Here is a 27,703-nt window from a genome sequence, read left to right as displayed (position 1 = left end):
GTAGTCCAGATCTACTAACCAGACACGGTGCTGATTGACAGCCACAATCCCTTTGAAATCCATTCTCTAAATGGATCTAAATCAGCTATACAAAACCTACTGACAAAGGCACTGAAATAGGTAAAGACTGTAGTCCCATGCTTGCTGTTAGAGGATGGAGACTGCATATTGAAATTTGAAGATCTGTCTCCTCAGAAATCCAGCTTGTACTGAAGTGTTCAAACAGTTCAAGACCTTTTTAAACGGACTGTGTCTTAAGTGGTTGTAATCTAACACTAAACTAGCGTGTGGAGGTGTGCCTGGTAAGGTTTCTCAGAACAGCTACTGAGATGGGTGGCTATCTGCTGAACTGTAAGCTTTTTGTTCAGAACCTAAAGTAGCACATCTTACTGTGAAAAAGATGTTTTGCAGCAGGGTTAAGATGTATGCTCTTTTTAGCTCTTTCTAATTGCTCTATTTTTTGTTTCTAGGCTCGAACATCAAAGAATTGCTGATATATTCGTTAAAAAGGGTCCCTACTTGAAGATGTATTCAACTTACATCAAAGAATTTGATAAAAATGTTGCACTATTAGATGAACAGTGCAAGAAGAATGCAGGTTTTGCTTCAGTAGTCAAAGACTTTGAGGTACTGTAGTCTTTTGTAAGACATATCCTATTTTGTGGCTTTTCAGCAGTTGTGATCCTCCATAAGGCCTTAGAGACTATCCTCCAATTTTTGGGGGGGCTTTTTTTTTTTTCTGCAGTCTTGGCTTGAGACTTTGTAGGGTGAAAGTGGAAAGAAGTAAATTCAGATTTGGTGAAGTAACTACTAATTTTGGCTACCGCTGTGAGATATGATAAAGGACCTTGATTTTCAGAAAGTGCAGCACTTGCTACAAATTATATCAAAGACACATTAACAAAATCTATACCTGCTTTTTTTTTTTCCCCAGTTTTGTCTTCTGATCATACTATGCACTGATTAACTGTCCTATTATAACCAGGTTGATTTCTCTAGCACGTCATAGGGCAGGGGCTTACTCATAGGAACGGTGTTTCGGTTGAAAACATAAATGTGAATTTTCTCATCTGCGTGTTTCTGGAAGTTTCAAACCCAGTGCATGTAGGAATCAGATGAAAGCTGATTCCTGTCCCTAAGAGCATTGCCAGATTTTTATGTAACTTCCTTAAAACAAATCAGAGAAGAGGAGCAAGCTCCCTAAGCAGTTGATCTGCACAAACTGAATTTACCCCCTATTATGTGGGCTTCCCCTTGGGTAATCCCTGCTCTGTTTGCTTATGAGTGGTTCAAAAGGCTACTTACAGTGGGCAAAGGTAGAGTGAGCAAAAACGGGAAGAAGATGATGCTTTTTTAAGGACTCAGTGTTTCAGATGCACATTATTTTGAATGCAAACTCAAGATAATTAACACTTTTGAAGCACAGATCTTGTAATTCTGTGTTGTCTTTAGAGGTGTGGATTAATTACTTTAAATCAATTTAAAAAATAATTGCATTAATTAATTAAAACTTCTGCAGTGAGCACTGCTGTCCTCTCTGCCTTTCTGCCCAAGGGACGCTGAGGGATTAGGAAGCAGCATGTTGCCCTTGCCACCGATGTTTCCTTTATTTCTGGGAAGCTTCATCTCTCTTCCTCATAAGCAAAAGCACCTGTTTTGAATCCACAGAGTATGAGTGCTTACCAGCGTCTTTTAACGCAGGGTGCTGGCTTTGTAGTGCAGTGTTTTAGCTGTAGTTGCACCTTCTTAAGATAAAGCTTCTCCAGTGTAATCAGTAGTTGTTTGTAGGTATGTTTTCTTTTGCTGGAATCCTTGATTACCACAGAATCATAACTTATTTTGGGTGTTTCTTTCAGATGAGCCCCCGCTGTGCTAGTCTGGCCCTCAAGCACTATCTGCTCAAGCCAGTTCAGAGGATTCCCCAATACAGGCTCCTGTTGACAGGTACAGTCAAGCTCTTTTGCAGGCTTGGGAAGCCAGTCTTCACACGTCCCAGAAACTTGTTTTCAGGCAGTTGGAACCATCTGTAAAGCATGTTTATCTGACTTCAGATATGTGAAGCATTTTTAGAAACATGGCATGGGTTTAGAAGTTTTCTGTGTTAATATTGATTGCCATCAGATGCACAAGCAGGGAGCTAACGTACCCAACGCTGTGGTGTGTCCTCTGATGGAACATTCAGCAGTACTTGGAAAGCGTGAAACCTGTGGTGGTTTCTGTTTGTTTCTGTGGTAATAGAAACCTGTAATTTTCTTAGAGGGTTGGAATTGCTCCTGTTTTGCTTTGGGTTTGGTGTAGGGTTTTTTTGTCTTTTTGGTGGTTTGTTGTTTTTTTTTAATGAAGGAAAAAGGTAGTATGGAAAAGTTGAGCTAGGAGAAGGAAATGAAGGATGTCTATGCAGCTATGAACTGCTGCAAGTAGCTTCTCCATTTCTCCCCCACCCAGGTGTTTTGTCTGTAAAACCCATTCACTTTTAAAGGCAAAACACATGTTTAGTATGTGTTCACCAGTAGGCGCTTAAGACTTGTTACAGGGGCATTGTAGGCTGAAAAGCTGGCTTGGGGCTAGAAAATCTGGGCTCTGTACCCTGTTCTGGCACTGGCATGTTTGGGTGACCTTGAGCAAGTCATCTCCAGGATGCAGTACTTTCTCTTCTGTAAGAGGAGGGCAATGATAGAGCCCTCTTTTGTGAAGTGTTTTGAGATCTTTGTTGTAAGAGGGGGATGGCTCCTGTAAGGATTTGGAAATACTTAAGGCATTGTTTTTAAAGCCATTGCTTCTTGATGAGCCATTTAAAAATAGCCTGTGTTTATGTAGTAACTGCAAAATAAAATGCTCTGTGACCTTTTTTTTTTTTGGCTCTGCAGCAGCTTGTTGGCATTTCCCCAGCAAGTACTTAGACTAGTGATGCTGTGGGAGATAGAGACTTAAGTGTTTTACAGCAGTTACCAAGATATTAACATTGACTGGTTTAACTTTTAGTAAAGTCACAGGTGTTGAAAAAAGGGTGAAACCCCCTTATTAAATGGACTACTTTGTAGGGGAAGATCTTGGTGACTTTTAATTGATGAAATCAAGCCATAAAAGGATGTTTGGGGAATTTCTTTATTTTAAAGGATACTGACTCAGGGCATGGTATAGGCTTGTTATACGCTTCAAAATCAGTGGAGCTTTGGATATGTTCAAAAGTTTTAATTAAAAAGATTCAAAAGCGGATCACGATGGAGTAAATGCCATGCCAGTTATACATGGCAAAATGAAAGGTCTTGGGGTGAATGGCACTGAAACAAAACTCAGATGTTGAAAGGGAATTCCTCATGATTATTAACTGCCATTGTGGCTAGTACAGGCTGTTTTCGACCTGAAAAAACTCATTCTGTGGTGATCGGGTTGCTGTGGGTGTCCCCAGTCTGCAGACCTCACTGTGACTGCCCAGCTTTAAATACAGCTGCAAATGCTATTGACAGGAGTGGGATTGCAATGCTGGCTGCTGATTTAGAAAAGTAATTTTTTCTTGTTTTATGGGAGCAATAAAGGAGGTCAGACTAAGAATTTAATTGTGCTGGAACTGGGGAGTGTTATTTTGGACTGTTTCTTGTTCAGTCTGCTCAGTCTATCATGCATTTCATTGTGCTTGAGATTGTCACTCTTCTGTATTTCTGTGGATGACCCATCTGCTCTGTTACCTTCCAGCAGCTCTGTGCAATATTGAGCAATCTCTTCGTAAACATGTGCTGCAAAACACTTGGATGATGCACAAAACACTTGAACCTGTTGTTGCGGTGGGTGAGACACTGCAATGCAGCAGCTGCCCAGTCTGAAGATGGGGGGACCTGTGGGCGAGGGAGGAGGGGGCAATGGGTAAGAACGGAGGAGCAAAAATAATCCAGGAAACGAAGCTGCTAGGCCTGAGTCAGCAGGGATTTCTTCCTATTTAGATGTTCTGTGTCAGTGGGACAGCTTTGTACTGGTAACCTGCTGCTACATGGTCACATCACAAGATGGTTGCTGTGCTTTGAAGTGGAGTTACTTTTGTGCGAACAAAAGCAGGAGCAGGTGGGCTCATAAATCGGCGAAGGAGAGGCGCAGCTCAGCTGTGTTTCTGTTTAATTATACAGCTTCTCCAGTCCAGCAAGTGAACTTTAACTTCTGCCATGTACTAGCCCCGAGCTCTATACAGCAAATACTAGATGGGGTTTTGGGGAGGTTAATTAGAGGCCTCTGATTTCTAATAGAAATGAAGTAGAGGTGATTCCTTCCAAAACGCTCTGATTTGAGTAGGTGACTTGAGACTGTACCATACGAACAGGCTCTTCATTGTCACATGATAAGTGCCTCTCTTTCTCAACATAGGTTTGCAGCGAGTGAGTCTTTTGTTATCCTTAACTGGGGTATAGTGAGGGGATGCTGAGGGGGATGCATTGCTGCTTTGCAGGTTAGAAACAGAGTTGTCAGACTTGAGTCCATTATGTGTTGGGGAGCTGTTGCTCTGAGTTTAACTTAATTAAATCAGACAACCTGAGACAAAAAGCAGTTAATGAATCGGAGGAGAGTTTTTAGCAGGAGAAGTGATAGTCACTGCCCCCCCAGTGAGAAGGAAGAGAGACTTGCTGGCCGCTGTGGGGTAGAAGCAGGGCATAAGGAAATTTTATTCATCACAGGAACAGTAGTTACGTGCTTTTGTGTTGATTTTTGTTGTGTTTTGGAGTATCCAGCAGAGCTATGGATTTTGATTTCTAACTCTGCCTTTCTGAAGGTATGCTTAAGGTCTTCCTGGTCTGAACAACTAAAGCACGTTTCAGAGGGGAAGATTTTTTTTTTTGGCAAAACAGTAGATGCCATTCCACCTTAATATTTGACTCTGTATTTATTTTATCTAGGAATATTTTTGCTAAATTTTTACTGTAATGTTACTCATGTCTGAAATCTGCTTGTCTGTATAGTTTAAGCCAGTACCTCCAGGAAGTTTTTGTAAGCACAAAACTTCCAGTGTGTATCCACAGAAGAGACTAAAAATATCTGTTCTGATGCTTCTCTGAAGCCGAGTTTTAGCTATGAACTGAGGTCCACTTACTAGATGTTCATAGAGAGTATCAAGATGAAGTTATGTATTTATCACTGTCAAGATTTTACAGTTGCAACTTTTATTGGCTGCTTCAGTCTTATAATGTAAAAGCTGCCTTCCATTTTAAATACAGAATTTTAAGTGAAAAATATCTAATTTTCCCTCTTTTATTCACTGATCGTATGATCTAAAATGCTGGAATACAGCCATCAAAAAATATTTTGAGGGATATAACATGTTGTTTTGGGGAACAAGTCATAAAGCATGACTATGCCAAGAAACAGTTAGTTCCCATGTTGGATCTCTGGTTTCAAGTTTCCACTGCAGTCACTTTGGATGCTAAATTGAATGTTTCCATGTACTAGGGACATTTACTTACAGTGCCAGCAGTATGTTTTGCAGATGAGTAAATTATACCCACCTCACCTCTTGCTCCCGGCCTGTAGGGGTGAGTGTGTGGTTAGTAGCTTTAAGAAGCTGGTATTTCTGTGTAAGCTGTAGACGCTCCTTCTTATACTGGGAGGTTCCCACTGGAGTCCTTTGTGCTGACCCTGATGAAGATCTATTTGGAATTGTAAAGCTTTAGCTTGATTGCTTTATGGTGGAGTCCCAGGAGTGCTCTGCCTGGGCAGTATGGCACAGATCTGACTTGAGAGAGCGCCCATGGGCAGGCAGGACAGGAGACGGCAGCTGGTATCATGTGTGTGATGGGTTCTTCCAGGTCAAACCAAGTTAAAAACAATGTAAAGTCTTCTCAGTTCCTTTCAGAATACCTCCTGTTGATTTATTTTTTAACTCTCACACCAGTTTCTTACCAGCATCACCCAGGGTGAAGCAAGATGACCTTTGGTTTTAGTGGAATATGCGTCCACCTAAACATTGCACTGGAGTGTCTGGTAGCTACTACAGCACAAGATCTTGAGGGATGTGAAACTGCAATATTTATGGAGTGCAGCTAGTGAGGTTTTGGTGCCATATCAGACTTGTCTTAAAAGATCACACGTTGACCAGTGCCTGCTAAAGATAAGACAAAACTCTGAGGAGAGCAGAAGGCTGTGGGTGTTCCTGTGGCCCAGCCAGCCAGACCTCCCAGTGCTCCCTTCCCACTTCCCTGCAGGAGACCCCATCTGGTTCCTCTTCCTTTACCCCAACCTGCTTTTCATGCTTCTCTCTTGGATCCTCCCTTAGGTCTTTGCCAAAAAATAAAATTTTAGTGCCAAATATTTCTCTTCCTGTAGTTCTGTTTTTCTCAAAGCTTTCATTAACTGTGACAAGGTTTTCACTCTTTGTAGCATTTCTACCGCAGAAACATGTTTCATAATTCCCTTTTTCTTGCATAAGGAAAAGATTACAGTACACTGAGCAGTCTCTGAGGGGCATGCATGAAGCAAGACCTCTTAGGAAGGCAGGAACAATTGGCTCCTGATTCTTCTTGAGTAAAAGGATGAATTTGGGTAGGGCAAGCATGTGGGAGTTGAATTATTTCACCCCTGCATGAAACTTGTACAACTGCAAAGCAAAATTGAACGCTTGCTAGATCACACATGATTAGGTTTTGGTAGATCTGCCAGAATCTTAATACCTCATTTAAAAGGTAATTATAAAACAGTCTTTGTTGATATTATCAGTCTAACACGTATATTTCTTTGAAAGTTTTTGATTTGATTTCTTTCAATTTTAAGTACTTCAAAGCTGTAGCATGTAGAGAATAGATGACTGAATTTTTACTGAGGATATATGTTAATCTTTGTCAGGATACAGTACTTGCTGGTGAACTAGGCGCTTGACCAGGGAATGGGAACTCGAGGGGGATGTTTTCTTGTATAGTCATACATTTGGAGCTAATTTTAACTAAGTAAAATAAATTGTAAAACTCCCAAGACTTGCATGGATTGAGGGTGCCATCTTGTGGTTGAAGAACTAAGTTTGTAACTGAAAACCAAAAATGACTGGACTTTGGGGGGGGGGGGGGGGGGTATAATACTTTCATTGTTGAAAAATATTAATCATAACCAGATCTTCTGTAATGGGCTACTTTTTTCTTCGCTTCTATAGACAAGTTTGGTGCTCAGGCAAATATCTATAATATTAAAAATTTTTGCATCAGCTTAAATATTGCAATATTTTGCACAATAAATATTTTTCACTTGCTTGTTTTGTTCTGGAATAATATATACAACATACCATTTGTCTTTGGGGAAGGCCAGTGCTTCAATAACCCTCTCTTCCCTGAGCAAGATATTATGATATACTTTAGTTATGGAAGCACTAGTTTTCCTTTCGTTATTGCTTTTACAGATTTAAAAGATTAAGTAGTAGATCTTTGTGGCATAGATCTGCCTGAAAAGCAGATTTACAGGAAAAAGGTGGGCTTTTCTACTTTCTGGTGCTGTTTATTTCTTTAACAAAACTATCTATTTTTTTTAATACAGATTATTTAAAGAATCTTTTAGAAGAATCTGCAGACTATAGGGATACTCAAGGTAAATGTCTCTTTAGATTAAAGAAATAACAGCTTACATACTTATTGTAATGTTTCTAAATGTTATATGCATGCAAAGTGCTTAGCCAGTAATAGAAACATTTTCTATTTTGTTCTAAGTTTCTCAGCAAGGATACTGAAAGACTGCAGACTTGTGTTTCAAAAACGTTTGGAGCTGACATTTGTATCAGCTTACTTTTGAGTGGAAACCAAGAGATAAGAGTGAAGTTCCACGGGCAGCTGAAGCAGATATTTGAGGCACTGCCACTGAAAGAGACAGTCCTTCCATCTGTAGACCTTTCATGATAGGCAGTCTGGTCTACCAGCTGGTCTCCCCCAGCTATGAGCCTTTCTGGCTGCCTTCTCACTCTTTGTGCCAGGACAAGTGTTTGTGTGGTGGGAGTGAACAAGATCAAGGAGCTGCTCTGGGTTATATTTGGAGGAGTTCTCCAGTTTGACTTGTCACAAGTTGCACAAACTCAAGTGACTTCCACAAGTTTGCATGCATGTGGGGCAAGAGGAGATAAGGGGAAGGGAGAAGGAATAGAAGGTGATGGAAGAGGACAGTGCTACATGTTTCATGGTAGTTTGGGATTAAGCTGGTTTAGCTTGAGTATAGCAATGCAATGGACATTCAGACTGTTTCCTCCTTTCATGTGTGTGCCTCAGCAGTATTAAAAATGCTGCCAGTCAATGTTTCAGTTTCATTTGCATGAGCCCCTGTCACTTATTTCAGTCTCTTTAGTGACATTTGTGCAAAGCCCATTATCTTTAGGAGGGTTGTGCAGATGTAGTTCATTGGACTGTAATAAATGAGTGCCTTCAATGCACTGAGCCAAGTTTGCTTTCTTACAGCTTTGTCTGCTGGTATAGTACTGTAAAACTTGTGAGTAAATACAATTCTTAGGAAATTTAGCCATATTTGTTTGATTATATTGAAAAACATAAGCCAAAATATTTTAAATGATGACTCTCTAAGAGACAGAAAAGTTTGTCTTGTACTCCTTACGGCTGTGAACAAACTGATGCTTGCACTGCACATTAAATAATTGACCACTTAAAAAGTGAGCAACTTAAATATATATTTACTTTATATTTTCTTGTGATTTCTCCAGCTTCTGCATTTTTTGTGGTTGTACCTTCCGTAGTATTTTTCTCTCACTTCATATGTCAAAGATAAAAGCAGAAGCTTAGTTGTAACAATAACTGTTAATTTTATGCATTTGACATGTTTGGTAGTCTATCTTTGAAACTGGGTAAGAAAAGAAAATCTGACCTTTACTCACCAAGACCTATCCTGTGATAATTAAGCTTAACTTAGTTCTAACTTTGCTTAGTTGTTTAATTCCATTGCAGCGTGGGGGGAGACTGAGTTTGGTTATGGTTAGTGTTCTTGGAAAAAAACCCAAACAACACAATTCTTCCTGATGACCTTCATTTGCATACATCACTCCAGCTAAGGGATATAAGAAGTGGAATGCTTCTCCCTGCCAAAACCCACTTTGTTTATGGACTTTGACCCTATGGATTATTTTCTGTTGTTGTTTAGATTAATTTAGTGCTGGCTGTGTAAGTGGCCCTGAGATTGTGGAACTTTCCCTTCAAATAACCAGCAAATTTTCTCTAACATTCTTCAATCTTTCTTGAAGTCAGTCAGTAAAATTTTAAGTTTTTAATGGATATAATAACTGATAGATGAAGGAAAGTATAACAAAAAATTCAGGTACTCATTCCTGTCTTTGTGAATTTAGCTAAATTTCCCTTCGTTTTCTTCCAAGTGGATGGGAGCTGGGGAGTGTTTTGGCTGGAGCAGCTCCAACATTTCCTAGTAGGAGGCCGCTAGCTATGTTTCAGCAGGCTCAGCTGACATCATGACATCTCTATCTAAACTTAAATTTTGATCAAATGCTCGATGTGTGCTATGCCTTTTAACTATTTGACTCCTGTGCTTGCATTGCCTTGGTTCATGAAAATCTTGAACAAAAATTCTCCTTAGGTTGACTTAGGAGAAGCTTTTTGTTTGCACAGTTTAGTCTTACATGGCTTCATGACCTTTTGAACCTTTCAGTTCAGAAAGCTGTATCTTTTCACATGCTTTCTTTCTGACTATGACCTCAACAGTAAAGGAAGTATATACATCCTACAGTACTAATACTCTAATGATTAACTGGAAAAAAAACCTAAGGCTTTGGGTTTACCTGGTTTACCTACCAGCCTTCTCTGTGGACTTTTAAGCAAATGTAGTTCCTTTATTTGAAGTGCCTGACTGCACTTCAGTTACTCAGAAGGTGCTAAACGCTTTAAAGACTGGTTTTATCAGAGCAGTTGTTCTAGCTTTCAGTTAAATGAGTCGTCTTTTTTTTTCTTTTCCTTCTAATTCTACTTAAGTAAATCACAGGTTTTTGGATAAGATCCTTGGATGGATTGTGTCATATATACTCACTCTTCAGTAGTTTACTAACCCTTCTATGTAACCCCTTTTTGCAGTTACACTTCAGCATAGATTACAGTCAAGTTGCTATTAAATATCAGGACTTAATAAAATCCCTCATCTTTGCTAACTTTTCTCTTTCAGAGATATTTTTTTCTACTAAGTTTGAAATTTAGAAATTTATACTTTATACTGTTATCTTGAGGTGCAGGAAAACCAAAGGCAGAAGAAACAAACTGCAAAGATTGGGATAATTTTTCTAGGTAGCCTTCCATGACTGGCACGGGAGGCAGTTGTATAAAATGGAAAAAACGTAATCTCTATATAGCCTCAGTTAAAACGATGTAACTTTTCCGCTGTAAGTAGAGATACTGAAATTAAACTAATTCTTTGTGTGAGAAACTAGAATTTAATTTTGCTTGTACACTGTTTTTGATTAGCTGTAAGAAATGATTGACGCTGTTGGTTGAAGCAGTGACTTGCTGGGGCACACTTAGTAAACCATGATCCAAAGACTCTAGGATCTATGGGAAGTGCTCCTGAAGGCAGTGACTGTACAATCAGGTCCCTGAATTTCAGCATGATATGGAAGGGCAATATTGTACCTGTGCTTTACATAATACCAATGCTAACTAGTCTGTATAACCGAAGCATCATTTCTTCATCCTTCAGATGCTCTAGCTGTTGTCATAGAAGTTGCAAACCATGCCAATGACATCATGAAGCAAGGAGTAAGTATTTTGACTTATGAAGCTGGTTGATTCAAGCTTTTTTCTCTCTCTCTTTTTTTTTTTTTTTTTTTTTTTTTTTTTTTGAGTTGGGGGTGGGTGGTTGGAGGGGGAAAAGGGGGGAAGTCATGGATGCAAGGGCAATTACTTACCTTTTGCTTTTTCTCCCTGTAGGATAACTTTCAGAAACTCATGCAGATTCAGTACAGTTTAAATGGACACCATGAGATTGTACAGCCAGGAAGGGTAGGTCCTCCAGATGGCATTCAGCACACTGCAGTAAAGGTGCAGCACAGACAATATGCAAGAAAAGTACTGAAGCTGGCATATATAGAAAAGGAAAATGGTCCATCACTTAATTATTTGGTTCTAACAGTCAAAGGAATACTCTTTCCATATGTGTAGGGTTTTTCTTAGATGTTTATCTGATGAAAACTTACAGGTTTTAGAATACAATTCTTTGCCAGATCTTGCAGGCAGGCTTTTTCCTCAACCTTAACCTTGTATTTGTCAGGGTTTCAAGTGCAGCATGGAAAACTGTAATGCAGCCATTCATACTCACTTTTAAGAGAAACCTAAGGATGAACAGCCTTTCTCAGAAAGGGAACCTTAAATCCCAAAACTTCTGAATCACCTCTTGCGTAGTAATAGTAATGATGATGAAAAAGCTCATTTGTACAGCTTGTGCCCTGAAAAGCTAGGGTTTGAATTACTTGTTTTAATTTGGTAGGTCTTTTTGAAAGAGGGAACACTGATGAAGCTGTCCCGGAAAGTCATGCAGCCACGAATGTTTTTTCTGGTAAGATGCTGAGTGTGTTGCTGTGTGCCTAATGCTACTGTAATTTGAAGTGGTTGAAACATTACACTGCAAACGTAACTAACTGGTACCTTCAGGTAGTGGAAAAAATGAGCAGTTGTTACTGTTATACTTAGTTCTAATTTAGAGAGATCATGTGTTGCATATGTACTAATTTTAATAGAAAACTTTCTTGCTAAAATGTACTGGTACTGGTACTAAACGCTCGTTTAGAAGTTGAGCTCATTTATGAAGAGACATCATCTGTGGTAGTGCAAAAACTAACACAGTTACTCCATCCCACTTAGCTTTACCAGGTCTTAGAAATTACAACTCTGCTGCAGCTATTGCATCCCTCCCGCCCTCCCTCCTTCCACCTTTCCTCTTCCTCTCTTTCCCCTGCACGAGCCCACTTGCATCCTGCGCGGAGCACTGGGCTGGAAGTTAGGTGCTGGGTTCACTTCCTGTCTCTGCTACTGTTTTGAAACTTCTGTGTATCTCTGAAGTTTCTGTTTCCACTTGAACCTGTTGTTTATCTCTTCTGTTTAGATAGTAAAGCAGCTGTTGCCCAGTGTAATTTGTGGCATTATTGGTCTGTGGTCCTGGCTGAAATCTATCTTGTAGTTACTGTAGTACAAATAAGTATTTCCCTAGGCAGTCGTGGAAAATGTATTTTGAGCTTGCAAGCACCTGTCTTATGCTCTGGAGATGATTTTGTAGCGTATAAAGCACTGAGATACCTGCAAATTGTATCACTTAAGGTAATGTTCTCTAAAATCTGGTGCTATCTCAAGCTAGACTAGTCAGATGTTGCTAATTTCAGTGGCTCTAGCAGGGATTTCTTTGTTTTTACTTTTTGGGGTGGTGGGGTTTTGTTGTGGTTTTGTTTGGGGTTTGGGTTTTTTTTGTTGGTTTGGGGTTTTTTTAGATATAAATCATGCAGGCCAGTTTTTATACCTTTAGACACTTAAGCAGTGATTTTTTTCCATTGATCACGTTGTGAAGATTTAGTAAGGCTCGTGAAACATTTGGTTATTTTGCAAAGAACCTGATAGCAAAAACTTTATATGAGACAGTTCAGTTTCTGGTCTGTGTTTACATGCAGTAAATGAAGTTTGGATCTGTGTGTTAAACAACACAGAAAATAGAAAAAAATCTTAAATGCTGTTCAGTAAGTGCACTGAATAAAGCCAGTCTGGTAGAACAGGAAATAAACAGTAGATGCACATTTAAACTGGTAAGATTCACATGGTACATATGGATGCTTGTCCTTATAATCATAAATTGCTAATCTTAATTCTGCTGTCTCTGAGTTTCTGGAACTTTTTTGGAATGGCTAATGGTTTTGCATTGTTTTGAACGGTTAATTGTAATGTCCTTTTGAAGTAATTTGTTATACGTTATAGCTGTGTACATGAGACTCAATATTTGTGCCCTTTTTGACAGCCTGTTCTTTGACATTCGTGCACTGTTTACTCATGTGCCAAATGTATATTTACACAAGGAGGATATAACTAGACACCTACTGTTCTCTAAATTCATACATGAAAATGTTTCTTGGGTTCTAAGTGGAATAATAGGAAGTAGAAGATGCCCTTCTGGACAGTTGATCTCAGTGCTGTATGAGTTCTGTACTTCCAGTAAAGTGTATCTGAAATTATCTGTCTCTAAATAGTCTTTAGTCATTAAAAAGTTTTGTTTCTATATCACAGTTCAATGATGCCTTGTTGTATACTACTCCAGTTCAGTCAGGGATGTATAAACTCAACAACATGTTGTCATTGGCTGGAATGAAGGTGAGTCACTTGTTAAAATTACTCTTTCTCCAAATCTATTTAAACTCAGGCCTTCAGATTTTCAAAACACAATTGTGTTTATTGTTGGAAAGAGATGTTAAAGATGCTTATATTCCAGAGCAGTCCTACAGGCTTAATGTTTCTTGCATAATGTGGCCTGTGGTATTGTTATCTAGGTTTCCCTAATAAACTCTGTTGCCACAGGATCATCTCACCTGCATTTCATCCAGTATCGTTCTACGCTGAAATACTCTGCCTGCTTAATTTTTGTCTTGGATTTTGTTTAGACTGCCTCACTTTTGTCTTGCAACTGCTTCTTATTGCCCACACCCAGAGGTTAGGCACCTCTGCCTGATAAGCTTCTGGTGGATCAGATCTCCATGGTTTACAGAGATCTGCTAACTGTGAGGGAAGATACAGCTTTTGTTTCTGAGCCTTTGTGAAAAGCATCCAAGTTAAGCCCTGAGCGCCCCTGGGTAGGGATAAGGGACATGCATGACCATATGTTGACATAGTCTCTGACGTGACAGTTAGTGGGAATAGCAAACTGTCACCTTGGGCATCAAGTAACTTGTCTCTGGTCCTGTCAGAGAACAGCACCAAGTCCAGCTGCAGTGCAGATCTGGTGCCCAGGTACAGGCTTTCGCAGACAGAGCTGCAAAATCTCTTTTGCCAGCAGATGTCTTGTGGTGGATGAGAACTGCTCCTAACTTCTAAACCTCCTCATGTTTGAAACTTTGTTATTCAGAAGGGATTGGCAGGGTGATCCAGCCCTTGGGGGTATGAGGCACATGCTCACTCTGAGGTACACTGGTGAGCTACATCTCCTGCAGCAGTGCCTTTTTTTGCCCAGTTGCAGAAGGTGCTTAGAGGGCAAAGGGCCTGGGCATGTTGAAGCACAGTGGGAGGTGTCTGACAGCTCTTGAGCTTCATTCCTCTGTACATCTCCAGTGCTTGTGTGGGGCCACAGTCAATTAAAATGGTAGGCTGCACATAATCTTACTGTAGCTGGGCCCTCTGGATTGGTGTATGATCCCCAATTTTTGAGATCTTTCCCTCCAATGTACCCCTTCTGCAATAAAAATGCAAGAATTTTTAAAGTAATTAAAAATAAAGCAACTATAAAAGTACTATTTCAGTTTGAATGTCGTATTTCCTCTTTTGACTGAAGGTTAGAAAGCCAACCCAGGAAGCATATCAGAATGAACTGAACATTGAAAGCGTAGAGAGATCCTTCATTCTTTCAGCAAGGTAAGTCTTTATGAAGTAATGATTTTAAAACCATGTAATTTCAAACAGGCCACATAAGCTTTTTATAGCTTATTTTGTATTTATGTAATGAAAAGTTACCCTTGGCTAGAGTAATTACAGAGTAGAGGGAATGAGAGATGGGTTTCTGGAAATACTTCGCTCTAGTTCACTTTTGTTCACATTCAAAATCTAATTTTGAAAATTTAAGTTTATTTTTAAATGGACCAGCAGAAAGGAAGCCTGGTCACATATAGTAAATTTCAGTAATACCATATGAATTTGTAGTTTCTAATACAGTTCACCCTGACTTGTAAGGAATGATGCCCATTGTGAAGTGATGCACAGAAGCAAAAACACTATAATAAACGTGTCTGGTATTTGAACACTTTGGGCTTAAGGATGCAGCTGGTGGGGATTCTGCTGTCCTCAAGACAGTTAACTGTTAATCAGAGTGAATGTTACTCTTGCTTGGTTCAGCTCAGCTACACCTTCAGAAACTTTAAGTAAATTGAAATACTATCCTCTCACTGCCTTTCCTTGAGAGGTACAAGAATTAAAATAGTTTCAATTTAGTTAATTTTAGGCTTTGGTTTTCAGCATTTTTTCGTTCTTCCAAAGTTACTGATACGATCTGTCAGTGCATTAACAGGACAGGAGATGAAACATGACAATAAATTTTTGTATTATTATTGGTAACTGATATAAATTGGAATAAGTCATCCTGGTCTTCTAGCTAAAATAACAGTGTAATTGAAACAAGTAATAGATCTCAGTGAACCTGAAATTATGGAAATGGCAGAAATTACTGGAATGGTGCTTGTCTTTACCAGAAAACCAAATTCTCCATGTAGCAGCAAAAGGATACACGGCCACTAAACCAGAGCACCTCTGGTCTGTCTTCGCCGAGGTGCCTTTAGCAAAGACCTGGTTTTGTGGATTGTTGTTTTTACTGTGTTTGAGTTGAAGTTTTATATGTTCTGACATTTGTGACAGTGCTGATACCAATGAAGAAAGACATATTTTCTCTTTCGTTTAGCAAAGCTGGGCAAGGGCAGACTGCTTCTGTTTGTGTGACCTTGTAAATACGGACATGAGGATGTCTGCACAAAGATAGCAGTATCTCTAGCTGAAGGGTTGACCAAGGTTAACTTTGTCAAAGTAGCCAGAGGAAGTAGCTCAATTGTCTGAACAGTAGTTATTTATAACAGACTTGAAAGCAGTTTTTTAATATTTTTTGAGCAAGTTTACATGTTTCTTATGGTTCTTCTGCACATTGGGGAAAAAAATAGGTGCATTTCACTGTTTAGGGTATGGTTCTGCTCCAGTATAATATGAGCAGGTCTGTGCTGCTTAGGTCCCTTTATGACTGGGTGTTGCACAGATACATGAAGGTATTTATGAGATTGCGGTAGACATTGTGGATTTATCTCTGCTTGACTTGAAACAGCATTTCATTTTTAATTCAGATGTTTTAAAGAATTGAAAAAAATCATTGGAACTTGTGAAAAGTTTATCAGCTTGAAATACAACCTATTTATTTTCCACAAAACAGGACAGACTTGTCTTTTTGAGGAACAGATTATGTGGTAGATTAAAAGCAAGTCCTGTGAAATACATGCTGGTTCACAGGGGAAAACCCCTATACATAACATTCTCACCAAATTGTGCAGCGTTTCTGACATGTTTTTGTCTTGACCTTGAAATTACTGGCATTAACCTCACGTTACCAACTAAAGCTGCTCTGCTTTGCTCTTTCATTTTTAGTGTTATTAATCTTGCATCTTTGGAAAGCATTGAGCTCTGTTATTTTATTCTTGCTGGAAGCTATGTGTATGCAAGAACCCTGAGTTACACAACAGTGACAGAGAGAGGTTGCATTTGCTTGGGATGAACGAGGTGCTGGGGCCTCGGGTGTAAATGACAGTTTTCAGATTATTTGTCTGTAAGCTAAACCTGGGTCTGTTGTGATGTAGGAGGGGAAACAAGTGAACAACTACCAGCAGGAGGTGCTTGCATATATTTTTTCCCAATTAATTGTATTATTTCTATTGATAAATATCCCAGATGTGAAGAGAATGGATATCTTGTCAATACAGACTGCATCTTCCTTTTAATGATACCTCATTCTAACAGCTGCTTGGCTCCTATGTAGTAAAAATTTCAATTACAAAACATTTCAAGTTAATCTTACAGACATCAGAGACAAATTTCACTTCTGTGTTTTTTCAATTAGTAAGCATTATGTGGAGTGTACACCAAAGAGATACTGAAATGATCTTGGGGGCAGAGATGGGGAGGGGAGCAATTAAGCTGGTGGAAAAATGCTAGTAATAAACAGTAATCCTGTTAATAACAGAAGTATAGATTAATGCCTAGACAAGAGTCTTCGTCACTTCAGGTTTAGTTTTATGACTGCATTAGTATTCTGCTTTATCTAGTCTGGCCTGAGGTTTTTGTTTTCCTGGGATAGCTGTAGGAATATGTATTGTTTTACATGATACAATGCAGTATTGTACTAGAAATCTCTCAATCAGAGAAACAAGTTAGCACATCTGCATGATGCAGTGCTGTACAGAAGTAAAGCTTTGGTCCTGAAAACAATAATTGTGCCACCCTGACACGGTCTGAGGCCAGCTGGCCCTGTCCCCCTCAGTAAGGCTAGCAAAGAGCTACCCTGGGCAGACAGGGCAGACAGCTGCATCGCTTCCCCTCACATAAGGATAGCTCATGCAAGACTAGCTCAGCTGGGAGAGGTCGCCTAAGGCTCTGATCCTGGGAACAAGAGGGGGGTGTTTCTGTGAGCCTTCCTGGGACCACCAAGCTGCTTTGCTCCATTGGGCAGCTGTGACGTGTGCCCCTAGCACAAGTTTGCCAGTAATAACAATTGCTGGGGCTCTCAGCAGTGCAGTTGAAGTTTTCTCCTGTTGTGTTAAATCTTAAATAATTTTTTAAAAAATAATAATTTTAAGAAAAGCTAAGAAAACACTGCAGTTTTAGTAAACAAAATGACTTTTGGAATGATGCAACAAATACTGGACCTTTGGTGAGGGTAGGGCTGCACAGCTGCAGGGGGAGGGCTGGGACTTACAGCAGAAGAAACACTGCCAATTTTGCTGCAGCAAACCATTACGTCAATTCAGTTGCCAATGGCACCGCCTTTGCTCTTAAGTTCTGAAGGGTGGTAAACAATCACTAGGAAATCTACCAAGTGCAAGCTCCCTAGTGAAAGTATCTCATTGTGCAAGCAGCCCCATATGTAGCAATCCCCACAGGACTGGGGGATGCTTAATCTCCAAAAATGGGGCCAACTTTTAAATTTAGTTATTTAATGCACTTATAGAAACATAATTAAATGTAACAGATTTTGAAAAAGCCAAAGGAGTTGATTAGAGTTATGAATGTTACATGGTTAATGCAGTCCAGTTGTTCTTTTCGGTTGAGAAACCAAAGGTAAATAAACTGAACAAAAAATGTTCCACTTGGAGTGTGAAATATTAGGACAGACAATAATACATGCTTTGCCCCTGCTTTTATCTTATTTCTTCTCCCTTTGTTCTGATTTTGTTGCTGTGTGTGCTAGATCAGGGGGTTTTGCCTCATGCCTCACAGGCTTCTCCTGTGTTTACTTTACCAGATTTGTCCTCTCTGATTCTGTAGAGAACACAATTTCATCCAGTTCAAAACCCTGGCTCACAGTATCTTCCTTAAAGGTTCAAAGATGATCAAAGCTTCCATATTCACCTACAAAAGCCATTAAGCAATAATTGGTGTTGCACACCCAATTTGTGTAGATGATTGCTTTCTTCTTCCCTGACTTCCCTTTTTGTGTACGCGTCACGTTCAATTCCTTGGTTTAAACAAATTCATTTATTTGATATTATCTAAGAAGTGGGGAATAAAAAAAATGTTGGTGGTAGATGCTGGTTTAAACTTTAGAAGCGCTTTTTAAGCTGGCATGGCATCTTAAATAAGCAATCCAGCTGTTCCTCTGCCACAGAACTGCTTCTTCCTCCCTTCCTCAGAGCACCTTCCATGGTGCTGCACAAGTGGTTGTTCAGCTGCGTGATGAACCCAGTTGGGAAACTGATCCAGAGGAAAGGCAGGTTGATGGCTGGCTTTAGCAAGACCTGTTTCCAGGTCCAGCCCACTGCACTTATAGCCCGCTGTGTGTGTTCTGGCACAAGGGTGAATAGAAGACTTCCTGGGTGAGAGGGCATGTAGGCTGCCCTTTGCAGCAGCAGCATGGATTGATGTTACGTGAAGTGGTGGTGTGCCCACGGTCAGAGGACATGCTTTGGCAGTGTGTGTAATCCAGTATAGCTGCAGGCTCCTGCTGTGCCAGGCACTCCTTGTTTTCCCTACTCCCTGTGCCATGCCCCTGCAGCCTAATGCTTTCCTTGCAATTGATTAGTGATCCACCAGCTGTGGGATAAAGAGATACATTAAGCTTCTCTGGTTTTCGCTTTGGGTTAGCTAATCCAATGGAAAAAATTGGAAAAGAAGAATTATTTGGAAGCATCATGACCCGGTAGGAGCAAACAGTCGGGAGCATAAGGCTGGGAAAGAGCATGTTTTTTCTGACAGAAGCTTGGGGTTTCGCAGTGATGGGTACAACAAACTGCACCCTGAGATGGAAGGAAGGAGCAGGGGGAAAGGCTTGCTGAAATTTCGGAGTCCCTCTCAAGAGGGAGGGCCCATGCCTTTTGTCTGGAGCACCATTTACACCAGTACACTCAAGCTATTCAAAGGTCCAGGGAGAAGGAGGGAGCAATGACACACAAGCCTTGAAACAATTTTGGAAGGAGAGGGAGGGAGTCTACATTATAGCAACAGACACAGAAATCTTTTTTAGTATTAATCAACACAACTGGCATCATGTGGACAGTTAAAATGCCAGTTTCAGCAGGAACTGGCATATAAAACTGAAATCGCGAGAGAGTTAAGTCAACGTGTAATAAAGCTAATGGAATTCTAATCAACACTTGCTTCTGAGTTTTAAATGTTAATACTAATAAATTGATTTTTTTTTTACTCCAATAGTTCTGCTACAGAAAGAGATGAGTGGTTAGAAGCCATCTCCAAGTCAATTGAAGAATACACAAAAAAGAGAATCACATTTAATCCTAGTAAAAGTCTTGAAGAGGTATATCACACTATTATTGTTGGTTTGTTCCCTTTTTGAATATAAAGTTTCTTTGCAGATATTTAGAGAAACAAGAGGCATTCCATGATGAATAATAAAACAGGATGGTAAATAAGTGAACAGATGATAGAACAGAATGATATAATGTTATGTACTTCATAAATTTAAAATTATTTTCTTAAAGAAAACCCCAAACTTGCCTTCTCAACTATCTTGATAATCTTGCTAACAGAAAGATAAAATGAAAAGTCTTTAAAACGTAGCAGCTAGCAATATAAGTAGGCTGGTAAAGCTTGAAAGTCACACACCCTTTTGGAAGTAATTAAATGCAGTCTGTCTTTCAGACCATGACAGTTTGTCAGAGACAGCTTTCCAAAATAATTAGAGTTAACCTATAATCACTGATAAATATTAATCATTTCTCATCACTGAATGCAGTCTTCTGTGTATGTTCTCTCAGGCAGATCCAGAGAAACGAGAAGATAGTCCGCTGGGATCAAAAGCTCCCATCTGGATCCCTGATACTAGAGCTACTATGTGTATGATCTGTACAAGTGAATTCACGTTGACGTGGAGAAGACATCACTGCAGGGCATGCGGAAAGGTTGGGCAATTTTGTGATTACGTTTTCCATTAGTCATTCAGGTTCCTTGTGTGACAAATACAGATGGAGCCCAATTGCGCTGCAACAACTCTTAAAAGAGAGCACTGTACTATGACACAATTATATGTGGATTGAAAACGTGTTGAGGTTGCAGGGTTTTGCTTTTTTTTGGGGGGGGGTAGGGTGTGTTTAGAAGTTGGTTTTGGGGTGGGTTGGTTGGTTGTGGTTTTTTAAGGTGTTGTGACAGATCAGTGGTCAACCTTTTAACCTGTTACAAGTTTCTTATTTTACTTTTTGGAGTACTATTTATGGTTGTCTTCTGCCTCCACTATTACATAGTACAAAGAAAGAATGCTAGCTGAAATGAGAAAAATATCTTCTTACTAACTTTTGTAGGATAAACAATGATTTTGTTTTTAAGCTAGTACCAAGCTTATTTTATATTTAACACTTCTGAAAGGTATGTCTAATAAACCTTCATTTTTTTCTTTCTATCAAATGAGAACACAGAATTCAATGCACTGAGACATTGGTGTTGTAGAGAAGTTGTCAAGAGAGCAATGACTAAAAATTACTATTTTCAGTTATTTCTTTAAACACGATTTAAACAGTAACACAGTAGGCTTACTCTGTATTTCGTGGATTGTTACCATTGGCTTATTGACTTGTCTAATTCAGTGATTTTTATATATTTAAATGTTTATCATTTAGAGGAGGAAAGATCAGTGTGTTGAACATAAGGACATGGGGAAAAGCGAAGACCTTAAACCATCTTCAATGTAAAATAGTGCCAATTTCAGATTCTGTTATGGGCTTAACAGTGCTGAAGGGAATGTTTTTGAGTATTTCGTGATTTACAGGTGCATATCATGTTCAATAATGCTTCTGATTGCTTCCAGATTGTCTGTCAAGCTTGCTCATCAAATAAACATGGTTTAGACTATATGAAAAACCAGCCAGCAAGAGTATGTGATCATTGCTTCAGGGAGCTACAGAAACAAGGTAAAGAAAATCCTCACAAACTACATCTTATTTTTGTGGCCCTTATTAACGTGGTATGTTTGTACCTCACCTTTACTGCTGGGTTCAAGTGCCTACTTCTGCCATAGCATGCCTGAAAAGCAATAGGCATCCGAGATTACAAGAGCCCAAATAAGTTTCTGTGAAGTGAGCTAGGCAGTGAATTTACAATACATTGGCTCTTCCTTCCAGAAATGTGCGTGCACTTGCCCTATGGTAATGACATGTGGCTTATGCTGCATTCTTTTTTTGGGATAACTAGTGTTATTTGCTTTTCATTAATTACAGGGTACAAGTAGTACGTTAAAGTCCTTGCAGCTTATTGTGACCTCCCAGTGGGTTCATGTGTACTTTCACTCTCTGTAACTTGTATGCCTGTAAACTTCATTTTTGCCAGCTAAGCTGCTGAGATAGCTGAGGTTCAGGGGCTCTATAAATAGATAGGTCTTCGTCTTACTGAAGCTCAGTCTCTTCAGCCCCAAGCTTTGGCTCATCTGGTTTTCAAGAAGCTGGCATACCTGCACCTCAGTTCTGAGGGCAGACTTCTAACCATTACCTACTGCACACTGGCAACATGGATTTCAATGTAAAACACCACAGCTAGAGCTATTTTCATTGAAATACTGAGACGTGGTACTACTAAGGCCTGCTGGAAAGCAAGGGTTAGATGGCCTGGTCGTAATAACATTTGTTTAGAGAAGAGGTCCAGGGTCAGTTTCCTTCTCATCCTGAGGGAACTCAAATCCATCTCTTTGAAGGAGCTACATATCTTTATGCAGAAATGAATGTAAAATCAGTGGAAATGTAAAATCCCACCAGTGAGGTGGGAATCCAGTCTCATCTCGCAAGATCTGCTCCAAGTTCTGTCCAAAGACTCTAGTATTAAATACACAAAAGAGCCATAAGCAAGGGACTGAAACAGTTTGCTGCTCTTCCCTCAGGCAGAGGCTCCAGTTCGACACAAGCTCTCTAGGGTATCAGGAAATCTGTGATCCCCCTGAAATAATCGAGCAACACCGACGGCTCTTCAAGTAGGGGTGGGAGCCTGCGACGGTGTGTGGACTACCTGCAGGTCTCTGCGCTGGGCACTAGAGGCCGCTGTGCTGCAGGCGATTGTCGGTGCTCTGTTGGCAGGGGGAGGAGCCGCAGGGCAGGTGCGGCACAGCTGGCTATCCGATCGCTCTCCTGCTCTGCTCATTAGTTCAGAGCCTCACCGTGTTCACGGACAGCTCTAGAATTAGACTTCATGAAGTTACTTGTTCCAGGCTGAGCTGTAAAATAGTGGTGAAAAGGGGGTTTTAAAAGACTGAAGTGTTGCAGATGTCTTCCAAGAGAGATGAAGGAACTGCCTGCAGCAGTGGATAAAGACAGCACATGCCCTGTAGGTAGGAATCTCCAGAAGTGTGTGTGTGTGATGGCATGATGCTGGAAGAGGAGCCCTACAGCATCATACTGAAAAAAGCTGAGAAGATAGCAGACGTAGAGAATTGAAGGGCAGAGTTGGGCAACAGAGGTGAAGCACGGAGTAAACTGCAGAGGACAGCTCTGAAAATCTGGTGTGGTTTTAAAGACTTGATTTGCACCCTGCTTATGGCCAAAGGTAGTTCAACATCAAGAAAACAGACTATGAAAACAAACAAGACCAATCCGTTTAGTTTTAAATATCTTGTGGTTGGTTTTAGTCTGATTGTGATTTGGGGGATTCTAAGTCATGGTGTTGTAATAATACTGAGAAGTTAATTTAACACTGAATTTAACGTGATAGGTGAAACACTATAATCAGAAGAAAAATGTCAGCTGTTTTTAAGAAAAAAAAACCAAACCACTCCAAGAATCATTACCTGTGTTTAGTCATCTGTGACATGAAAACAATCTATTAATCTTATGCCTTTTAGATAACCAGTGCACTCCTAAGAGTGGATCCCCAGTCAACCATAAATCTCCATCAAGTGCCTTGTCTACAGTATTACATAGTATTCCCTCTGGAAGAAAGCAGAAAAAAATTCCTGCAGCCCTCAAAGAAGTAAGTGCTTTATTGGTCAAAAGTAATGTCTTGTTGGTATTACATCATTATTATTAACAATGAAGAAAATAATTCCATATTTTGGCTATCTTCTCTGGTATCAGAAGTCAAATATTTGACTACAGCAGGGGTTTGGGCCTTAGTTCTTTATAGGCAGGGATTTGAACTATGAAGCAGAGTATTAACTGCATAAATACCTATGAGACTGCGATTCAGAGAGATAGCTGGATTATAATTTCTTTCTTGCTTCACTGTGTTTCAAGGAGTTATGATTTACTTCTGCACCAGCAGTCAGTGAGAAGAGTCCTACACCAACCCGGCTCTTGGCTTATGATTAGGGAAGGTAGAGCTAAACTCTCCCTACTGCACTGGAGGTCTTGGGAATGAGAGGAACTAATTTTTTTTATAAAGGAATGTGTGTTCTCCAGCTGTATGTGGTCCTCAGTGTTGCAGCCCTTTCTTGTACTGTTGCATCCAATTTAAGTTCCAACCCTTAGTGACTGCAGAAACCTCTCTTCCAGACCAGACAGATGTTGGCAGACAAAATTATTTTTCTTTCAGCCATCTGAGTTAATTAACAACATTAACTTGAGATCAGGTAAGACTTCGAGTCTTTGACAGGACAAGGTTCTGGAGATGTGTTTTAAAAAACAGCTTTACTGTGAAGACCTGGACAGATGCATACATACTCTTGGGGTTTGTTTGTCTGGTTTGGGTTTTGTGGTGATTTTTTTTTCTCTTCAGGTTTCAGCAAACACGGAAGACTCTACAATGAGTGGCTACCTGCACAGATCTAAGGGCAGTAAGAAACCGTGGAAACACCTATGGTTTGTTATAAAAAATAAGGTGCTATACACGTATGCTGCTAGTGAGGTAAGAGACTACATATAGGAAATCAAATATCCAATGATAATACTGTCTTTGTAACAAAGTTGTTTATTTTTATGATCTAGAAACAACCTATAAAATTAGATCACCTTACAGTAATCTGATTGCGATGTAGTATTTTGAAAAGGCCCAGTCAGCTTGGTACCGTAATACGCTGATATAGCTACGCTGTTTCTGATTCCAGACCTAGCTTTGAGTACCTCTGCACTGCACACCATTGCACAGTTGTAGGTATGTTCTGAGTCAGTTGAATACACGGGGGGGGGGTCTGTTTGGATGCATCACGCTGGAATAGTGGCAAAGCCAACATTATAAAAGCATCTTGAAATATCTTGTTTCTGCAGTTCCATAAGGTATCTTAAATGCTTGGAAAATAGCAAACTAAAACTCTTTACTTCTCCTCAAACTGTTGTCTTCAGCCTGGAGTTATTATTTAATATACAGTGCTGCAGTAGAAAAATAAAATGCATCTTATCTAATGGCATTTGCTTTTTTATTTAGAATGTGTAGTTCTATTGCAGTTTGGAATAATCTCTAACCAATTTATATAAGCTCTGCACATCTCAGCATGTGCTGAGGATGTGGAGTTTATGGCGTCTTAAAATGTTTTGCAATATATATGGATGTATTGTAGCACTGGAAGATCTCGGGGTTTTGCTTTTTTGTATTATATGTTATAGCTTGCTAATAGCTTTCAAGAGCAAAATATCCAAAGCATCTGCTAAAGGTATTGCTATCCTTCACTTTCTTTTAAAATTTAAAGCCCAATCTATCCTGACCAGGTAAAGAATTACCCTTCTTCGCCCCCATGCCTCCCCCACTCTAGTTATTTCCTGGTTCGTATGCAGGTTTGTTCCTGGGTTGTTTCTGCTGTAGTGACAGTCTTTGTTTTAGAATTCCTGAATTATGTCCAGAATCTGTGATATTTCCACCACAGCATTGACAATAGTACCAAAAAAAAAAAAAAAAGTTCTAAAAGTATCCTTAATGATCATTTACAAACCAATTACTTTTGCAAAGATTTGAAAAATATTTGAGAGCATTGTGCCTATTCTGACAGTTGCAAAGGAGACTTTGACAGCTGTAAAGAAAGGCATGTTAGTCTGTGACAGTCACCTTTAATTTTCTTTTGCTTGGCTTCCTCTGAGATATCACACTTCCAGAGTAGTTTCAGTTGGCATGTCGCAATCACAGAATTATTCCGTTTTCTGTAAGGAATATCTGTCCTCATTTTCCATTTTTATGAGCTATTGCAGGAGACGTTGTTTAGAGTCTCAAGGGAAGGTCCTGCGTGGCCTTAGCCAGAAAACCCCACTTAGGCTATTTACATTAGTTCCGAGTGATATAAAGATTAGTGGTAAAAAGACTACTTATTAGTGGTACAAAGACCTAAAATAGTAAAACATATTGCTAAGCCTTACTTAACTGTTTTCCAGTATCAAAACATATCAGTATGCTTCACAGGATACTGTTTCAATGCAGAGGCAATTACCAAAGTTTTCACCTGATGTGTCAGTGTTTATGTACATTCTTGTTTATTTTTCCTATTCAGAAGTGTTAAGAGACTCTGCCTAGTTGCAGAACACTGTTTTGGAATTTGCACAGGATGAAAATACTTTTTTTTTTTCCTTCCAAAAATGTTGTGCATTGTATTTATTAATTAAAAGACAGGAGTACGAAAACAGGAAGTAATTGAGATGAATGAGGAAGGGAAAGTGTTGCCTTTTTAGCTAGATTTTGAAATTAAATGAAGAGAAAATAAAAAGGTACAGCTTCTCTTGCTACTCTTTCCTAGCCAACCACTTGTGAACAGTCAGCAACTTTTTTTACGCTGTCCTGTCAATTTTCAGCAACAGAAGGCAAAGTAAGCCATCAAAAGTATTGGGAGTGTGACTCCAGCGTTTGAGAACATGGGTTACATCCATAGCTCATCCTGTAGCATACTCAGTGCAGCTAGTAGCATCCCATAGCACTTCTAAGACATGAGAACTTACTACTAAGGTTATTGGAGAGAGCATTGGACTAGGTGGACCTTTGGTCTGCTGCCAGGCGGCAGTCAATCTTTTGATACAAGTCCTTACCAGGCAGAACTGTGAGGCTATACACTGAAAGGCAAGGTAGATGTTACTAGGGAAATAAAAAAAGGAACAGCAATGTTGAAGTCTATGAGGTTTTTTTTGTTTCCTGTCCCTGGACCTCATGCATGGAGGCTATAAAAAGCAGCATTTTGTGCATGACTATTTGTAGCAACTTGTTTGTTGTGTAATCTGTTGCAATGGTATGGTGCATGAGTAAAGTCTAAATGGATTCCTTAGTATGTCTTACAAGTTCTAATTCTGTCTTGTTTGCTTTTTTTCCCATAAAATAGGATGTGGCAGCATTAGAGAGCCAGCCTCTACTTGGATTCACAGTCAGTGAAGTAAAAGATGAAAACTCAGAGTCTAGAGTGTTCCATTTACTGCACAAAAACACTTTATTTTACATATTCAAAGCAGATGATCCCCATTCAGCTCAAAAGTAAGAAACTATTTGTATTCATTTTTGTTACTTTTTTCTAGAAAACATTTCAGAAGTCACGCATGTTAATATTCACAGACTAAGCATACATACAAAGGATGCATATTATATAATATATAAATAAAACTTTGCAATTACTTAAACTGGTAAGTCATTAGGACTTCTACAATGCTTTAAATGAAGAAGCAGCCTTTCCTCTGCAAAAGAATGAATGTGAGAGAATGAAAAAGTCCAAGATAAAGTAAGAAATCCTTCGTTTTCCTAGCCTATTTCTCTACTGGTCTGCTCTGAAAATTTAATGCTACCTTTTGGAGAAATCCAGAAAATGTGTTTTAGGAATGAGCTGATGTGCCCCCTTTTTTATTTCCAGCCGTAAATTTCAGTTATTTTTAATTAATATATGGCAGTGAAAAGTAAAGCAAACCCTAAAAAGTAGGGGACAGAAGTTTGATGTGTGTGTGCAGGTGTGTATGAACACTTAGGCATATTTAATGTGTTCAAACCAAAAGCTTGAATTCAAAGAACACTCACACAAGCTGTTTCATTTCTAGTCCTGCTGTTGTGTCTGAGTTTGGAGTCATACTTATTGATTTATGTATTGTGTGTGTTTTATATAAAATAACTTAAAAGCTTGGTCATTAATCAGTGCAAGACGGTTGCTATGTGAGTCATGGAGTAAACTAGGAATGAGCATAGAAGCAAGACATTTAAGTTACCTTGCCTATATGCCTAGCTTATCTGACTGGTTTCACTGCAGTTTTCCCAAATGGATTTTGCATTAATAAAATAGATTTCATGCACTAACTAGTCCATTATTAATACTTAAGCATTCACATGGCTGCAGGTATAGTTTTATGCAAATAGGAATATTCTAAAAACCAAAGTACCCAGGACAACTGAAAATTGTGAACAGCTGAGAACGTGCTTAATGATGCTTCTCTACACACAAAATCTGGAAG

The 27,703-nt window shown here is 39.4% G+C and overlaps 1 protein-coding gene across 3 annotated transcripts in view; it reads left to right on the top strand.

Moving 5' to 3' along the window:
* FGD6 (FYVE, RhoGEF and PH domain containing 6) overlaps positions 1–27,703 on the top strand; it is a 75,013-nt gene that overhangs the window by 41,744 nt on the left and 5,566 nt on the right. For 2 of the 3 annotated variants that reach the window (XM_040595130.1, XM_040595129.1), the window contains exons 7-20: positions 471–627; positions 1,857–1,944; positions 7,498–7,548; positions 10,651–10,709; positions 10,881–10,952; positions 11,437–11,505; positions 13,215–13,298; positions 14,470–14,549; positions 19,590–19,692; positions 20,153–20,296; positions 21,196–21,298; positions 23,212–23,339; positions 24,084–24,212; positions 26,596–26,744. In XM_040595130.1, the coding sequence (XP_040451064.1) occupies positions 471–627; positions 1,857–1,944; positions 7,498–7,548; positions 10,651–10,709; positions 10,881–10,952; positions 11,437–11,505; positions 13,215–13,298; positions 14,470–14,549; positions 19,590–19,692; positions 20,153–20,296; positions 21,196–21,298; positions 23,212–23,339; positions 24,084–24,212; positions 26,596–26,744 (1,416 nt within the window). Of the gene's footprint in view, positions 1–470; positions 628–1,856; positions 1,945–7,497; positions 7,549–10,650; positions 10,710–10,880; positions 10,953–11,436; positions 11,506–13,214; positions 13,299–14,469; positions 14,550–19,589; positions 19,693–20,152; positions 20,297–21,195; positions 21,299–23,211; positions 23,340–24,083; positions 24,213–26,595; positions 26,745–27,703 lie in introns of those variants that run through there. The other variant, XM_040595131.1, reaches the window with a different exon arrangement.

This window comes from Falco naumanni, chromosome 5, assembly GCF_017639655.2.
Source record: "Falco naumanni isolate bFalNau1 chromosome 5, bFalNau1.pat, whole genome shotgun sequence".
Lineage (NCBI taxonomy): Eukaryota > Metazoa > Chordata > Aves > Falconiformes > Falconidae > Falco > Falco naumanni.
Note: the sequence above shows the minus strand (reverse complement) of the source record. Positions and strands in the feature narration are given on the sequence as shown.